Here is a 6,304-nt window from a genome sequence, read left to right on the forward strand (position 1 = left end):
CCCACTGGAGATACTTCGAAGGTTTTGACATTGGAAATGTGCCGTGAGAACATTGAAGTCAATTTAAACTCAGGTTCGGGGCATCGCCATGTGGAGCCCAATTCTCCAACCCCTGCCTGACCCAAGCTGGGGCTTATAGGTATAAGTTATCGTCGAATGATACCTCTACAGAGCTTGTTGTTGTTATGCTCCAGGTAGCATGTTTGGAAAAAAAAAGAAGTCCATCGGCTTATTGTCAGGTAGTATTTTATAAAAGCCCAATTGTGATCGACTACCAACTTGAAGGCTAGGAACAGGCTCCCCGAGCAGGATCAGATGTTTGAATTTTAACATGGTATTTTATTTATATCATCTTCGTCATCGAATACTTGGCTTTGCATTCCCAACCATATCGGAATTCTCAGTTTCTGGGATGCGAAGGTCCAAGAAATTATAAGTTTGCTGCAGCATAAGTATAGGTTGAGTGGAAAATTGCAATGTCATACATATTTCCAGAAAAGTAGGTGGGGATTGGGGGGAAAGCTTCCATAATTCGCAGCCCCAAACAGCCGATTTTGTAGCTAATCAGAACAAGACAAAGATTCTAGGGATGTTTGAGTGATTTGGGCCGTGTTGGAACTTGGAAGGTACTTTAAGATGTTCAAAGTGCGCCACCACTTGGAAGTTGGACCCAACGTGAACATAGTATATAGTTACATAGACATTGTTATAGACATTGTATTTACAGAGCCGAAATAATTCGCTACCAGATTAACTGCTATAGCCAGTTTTCAATTGCTTTTCCGGCTATGTGCAGGGTATCGGCAGCCTGTTGGGCTGATTAGTAAATAGCTTTGGGGTAACTAGAGATGAACAACAAAGTCCTTGGAACCTTCGATGAGTCCAGTAACTTATAAACCCGCAAAGCATCAATAACATAGCAGCCATAAATATCTCCCATCTGATGATCGCATTTCCTCACCAATGGCTCTCCCGTTCTCGTCCATCATGCCGCCATTCATGTCACGATTAATGCGCCACTTCTCCACCACTACCCCCTCTCTCCCAGTGACACCAGAATCACTTGCAGCCCGCGGCTTTCCCGAAAACGCCCAAGTAGCCACGATCGCTGCTGGTTGTTTCTGGGGCGTGGAACACCTCTACCGGCAAAATTTCGGTAGCGGAAAGGGGCTCCTAGATGCCAAAGTTGGATATTGCGGTGGGGATACGACGCATCCGACTTATCGCAGTGTTTGCACTGGGGAAACTGGCCGTACGTCCTTGAAACGAAACATGCCCTCCCCCCGCGCCTGGCCTTCCCCACCTCCAAAAGAGATACACACCTTAACAAGATCCCTTCATCTCTAACTATTCCATGCAGACGCCGAAGCCCTTAGAATAATTTTCGACCCGTCTCTTGTTACGTTTCGCCAACTCATCGAATTCTTCTTCCGCATGCATGACCCCACCACCCTGAACCGACAAGGTGGAGATGTAGGGACACAATATCGCAGTGCAATATTCACACACGGCGAGGAGCAGCAGAAAATCGCCGAGGAGATCAAAGAATTAGTGGCTAAGGAGTGGTGGAAGCGGCGCGTTACGACCCTCGTTGTTCCGGCGGACCAATGGTGGGATGCGGAAGATTATCACCAGCTATATTTGGACAAACATCCTGGTGGATATGAGTGTCCCGCTCAGTGAGTTTTCCCTTTGCTCTCTCCCCTCCCTCTCTCCCCTCCCTCTTTTTCCCCTCCCCGCTTCTGCTCCACGCCTGCGCCTAGCCGACCGCGTACTCCCACTCAGAACCTAAACCAAAGTTCCACGGCGGCCATGTTTGCATCGTATTCGTTTTTTGATGGTGATGAGGAATGCTAAGAAATTGCTGGTGATGTGCAGTTTTGTGAGAAAGTTCCCTCCCTTGTCTAAATGAATGGCCGAACCTAAGTGGGGAGGTTCTATACGTGGGGGGACGTTTTGGAGACAAGGCAATGCATGCGCGAAGCATTATGAACTCTTGGGACCTCCTCTTTTTAAAATAAATTTAACTTGGATAATTTATGAATTGAGTTATTGTATGATATTTTTATACTGTAGTCGGCTTCCGCTTGCTCTCCCCCACCCCCTCGCGCGCTCTCTCTCTTTTACTTTTTGTGTGCTTATCGAAACGCCACCCCTTGATATGAAATAGACCCATGCAGCACGATCGGAGTGGCTATAAATTAATACAGTTTATGGCATCTTCTATTCTCAACCGTTTTATATTCGATTATTCTCTTGCCCACTTGCACATAATGACTGACCTTCCCCTCCCTAAGATGACTTGGCTCCGTCCACTCGGAATTTGACTGTTGGATGCCCATGACATCCAGTTCGCGACAAAAACAATTCATGAGGTGGACCTCCGACTTCGGCTGCGTCTAGCGCGTGGGAGAGATGCAGCAACCAATGCGTAATCCATGTAGATCAATTCATCCCTTCGTAGATACGAGGCGAGTTTCGGTCCAGATGTCGTCCAAGGCGAAGAGACAAAAAATGGGAAAATTTTTCAAAAAGCACCATGCTGCCATTCCCTGGTATCTTCCATGCTATATGTAGGGACATTGCATGTAATTCAATATGACGGCGACAGGGGCAGTTGATGATATTGATGGGTATAATCTGCTTCCCAATATCTCAAAGTGATAAGTCATAAGATGGTCATACCAACACGATAAGCTCATTCTCCACCACAGAACGCTGGTGGTCTAGGCCTTCTCTCCTCCTCGTCTTTCCTCCTCCACACAAACCCCACACAGACAACAACCCCGCGCGGTGATGTTCCTCTTACCCACCTGCATTTCTCTGCTGCACCTGGTTACACACGGATCACAGCGGTCCATGAGCTAACAATCCCATCTGACACCAGACGAGCGAGAAGTTGAAATAACGATCAATTAGATACTGAGTGTTGGATGCAAGCAGAACCCCGCCTAGAAAGCCCAAAAATCAGACGACAGCACCTCCAACCACGGGATAGCACATAGAATTCAATCTAGAAACTGTGGCTCTAGGTCATTGGAACATTTTACCTCACACTGGTCGAGCCTACCCCGAATTATCCGTGTATAACCTTACCTTCCCTGGTCCACTCGCCCGGTTCCGCCGGCTCAGCCAATCTCCTGCCTTCGCAATCTGTGCCTTGAATCCTGTGATTCCGTGCTTTCCACTTGCTTCGTGATAATGCATGCCAGATGGTATTGTGACCCAGGAGGATAAAATGCCAGCAGGGCAAGGCTGTGGTATGAGTGCACAGGTACTGTTCTATCCACTCCACCGTACATAACTGAACCGCATCCGACGCCGTTGCTCCTGAATCGATTTGTAGAGTGTGAGGTTCTTGCTCTTATTTTCTTATATGTCCTACATGCCCCTATCTGGTCTACCACAAGTATCGTCGCCGCCGTTGTCGTCGTTGTTGTTGTTGTGCATCTCGCTAACAGCTTACCTTCTCCCCTTCAGCTACAAGGTATAATATTGCTGCGATCTTTAATCTTTAGGCAGATAACGCGATATTTTTTTTGATCCAGCTTTCCCTTCGTATCATTTGGGAGGGTAAGACGATTTTGGTATATAGTCAGAGTCTTTTATAAAGGACCTAGGAAACAAAGCGGAGTGACGAAATGCGTAAGCAGCTCGCCTTTAAGACCACCACTCCATATTTCGTTCATGCTATACACCAGACTTCCGTTAAACCCCCTACCATATGGAGCCATCATGGGGTTAGATGCTCTCACCATGGCGCTGCCCAACAGCCCGAACGCCCAGTTCCTGCAACTGGAGGGCCGTCGGCAGCTCCTAGGTCAACGAGACCCTTTGCCACACTGAATTCCTCGATACCGTTTACAAACCCGCCGACAGCTCCTCCATTGTCTATTTTGCCCTTGTCCACGATACTTCGATCTCTCTTCGTTACCACCATCTCCTCCTCACCTCTTCTCTTCACACCATCCTTGGCTTTCTTGTCAGTCGTGGCGAACCCTGAGTCCACATTTCTAAATCCTGATCGTAACCCTATAATAAAGCTGATCATGGGACAGACGTTGTACGCACAATTCTGTGCAGGAGAGACACCAGCAGAGGCCAAAGTGAATATCCAAAAGTTAAAGCAGATCGGATATTCTGGTGTCATATTAGGGTATGCGCGGGAAATCGTGATGGATGAGAACGAGACCCGTGCTCTTGCTCAATTAACCGATACAGAAGAAGCAGCGGAAAGCAAGGCTCAAGCCATTGCTGATATCACAGCTTGGAAGAAAGGAACCCTTGCCACAGTCGATCTAGCAGATGATGGGGATTTCGTTGCATTGAAATTCACAGGAGCCGGGAAAGGGTCGGTCCAACAGCTGTTGCGCAGATCCGCACCATCACCAGCCCTTAGAAAAGCGATCATCGAAATTTGCGAGCGGGCTAAAGCTCGCAATGTCAGGTTATTGTTTGATGCTGAACAGCAAGCAGTCCAACCAGCCATTGACGATTGGACTCTTGAATTCCAGCGAATATATAATAAGGGACTGGACCAGCGAGCTGTGATATACGGGACATATCAGGCATATCTCCGTTCTACCCCAGCAACTCTCTCACAGCATCTCGCCATCGCGCAGGCGGAGGGATTCGCACTGGGCGTCAAGCTCGTCCGGGGTGCATATCTAGGCAGCGAGCCGCGCCATCTAATCTGGGACACAAAGCAAGAAACCGACAACACATACGACGGCATTGCCGAATCGTTGATTAAGCAACAATACGGAGACGTTCTTAAACCCCATCATTATTTGCCATCATCCGGGGGCACAAGGATAACCAGCGCCCAGAGGAAAGAGCAGCAGTACCCCCAATTCCCCAAAGTCGATCTCCTCCTAGCCTCGCACAACCGCGTCTCTGTTGAACGAGCCAAGAAGCTTCGAGACGAACAGAAGCGCACCACTGGGGCAAATCAGATCGAAATGGCCTATGGCCAGCTGTTCGGCATGGCTGATGACATCAGCTGCCAGCTGGTGCAGGCGGGGAAGTGCGCTCGCGAACAGCAGGCGGAAGGGGTAATGGTGGATGTGGAGGCGCCAAAGATATGCAAGTACCTCGTGTGGGGCACAGTGGGCGAGTGTGCGCTGTATTTGCTTCGGAGGGCGCAGGAGAATAGAGATGCAGCGTCCAGGACGGAGGACACTAGGAAGGCCATGGCGAAGGAGCTGCGAAGGCGATTGGTGGGTGGTTCTTACGGAAATTGTTAGTCGATCCGATCCAATGGGGGAATTTTTCTCGTTTCTATTTTTTTTTTTTATTTTTTTTTTCTCCTCCTTGGTTGGTTAATGATTTTTGCCGTTTTGGGTTATTGTTTGATCGCGGGCACATCTCTTTTTGGAGTGCAAGTTCACAAATATACCTTTTAAGCAGGTAGATTTGGCATTAAGGAACATTATTCCTGTAAACATTTTTCAATCAGTGGGTGAGTAGTTGATGTTCACTTTTCTGGGGCAGCGGGAGGAACATTCCACATCAGAGTTAAGTGATGTTAACTAACTAGTTATGTCAAAAGAGATTAATGGAATGCATACCGTATTAATTAATCTGTTGCTATTTTTGCTTTGCATTGCCAGCTCCTCTCTTTCTTTTCTCTTCATTATATATAACTCAGCCAGTGGATATTTCCCGTGCCATGCAGGAAGCTTGTCGTTACCACTTGGTTCCAATTTCTTGTTTTTTTTTTTTTTTTTTTTTTTTTTTTTTTTCCCTTTGGGCTTCTTTTCCAGCGGGACGTTGTAAGTTGACATAACTATTTAAATTAACTTAGCTGCAACAAGTTTCTTGCTTTCGGAAACATTTCCACAAAAAGCTTTTGCGAAAATGCTTTGAACGTAGCTAGGCAGGTTCTGTACTGTACATTCATTCAGGCAACAAGTGGAAAAGGTCAAATATAACCATAAGAAAGTTAGCTTTCTTTGCTTTAACGATGGTATTGGGGTTTTTTTGTCTTGAGGATGGCTGGAGCTGGCTGTCAGACATAGGATGGACAACAATAAAAAGTCCGCAATAGAACGAAGCCTGGCATAATTCCCTGGAATAAAAATTATCTTTATTCTCCCCCTGGCTCCCCTCTCAACTTGCCTGGGGAATGTTTTTTTATTTTTATTTTATTTTATTTTATTTTTAGTCTGGTGTTTTGAAGAAATTCTCCAGAATTGATAATGAGGATGTCAAAGAGAAAGAAAGAAAGTGAATGAGATGGAGTCAGGAACTCATTTATTATATGCAGCAGATTGCTGCACCACACCACCCACAGAAGTGTATC

General features: G+C 46.7%; 2 protein-coding genes across 2 annotated transcripts; both read left to right on the forward strand.

Moving 5' to 3' along the window:
• Positions 1 to 987: 987 nt before the first annotated feature.
• On the forward strand, positions 988 to 2,021 carry HCAG_04544 (peptide methionine sulfoxide reductase msrA; the record flags this gene model as incomplete). The annotated part of the gene is made up of 3 exons (XM_001540654.1): positions 988 to 1,252; positions 1,361 to 1,679; positions 1,928 to 2,021. The coding sequence occupies 3 exons, from the start codon at positions 988 to 990 to the stop codon at positions 2,019 to 2,021; spliced, it is 678 nt and encodes a 225-aa protein (XP_001540704.1).
• A 1,620-nt stretch (positions 2,022 to 3,641) lies between these two features.
• Positions 3,642 to 5,246, forward strand: HCAG_04545 (conserved hypothetical protein; the record flags this gene model as incomplete). Its single annotated transcript, XM_001540655.1, has 1 exon — positions 3,642 to 5,246. The coding sequence occupies one exon, from the start codon at positions 3,642 to 3,644 to the stop codon at positions 5,244 to 5,246; it is 1,605 nt and encodes a 534-aa protein (XP_001540705.1).
• Positions 5,247 to 6,304: the final 1,058 nt, after the last annotated feature.

Source organism: Histoplasma capsulatum, genomic scaffold (assembly GCF_000149585.1).
Source record: "Histoplasma capsulatum NAm1 scaffold_4 genomic scaffold, whole genome shotgun sequence".
Lineage (NCBI taxonomy): Eukaryota > Fungi > Ascomycota > Eurotiomycetes > Onygenales > Ajellomycetaceae > Histoplasma > Histoplasma mississippiense.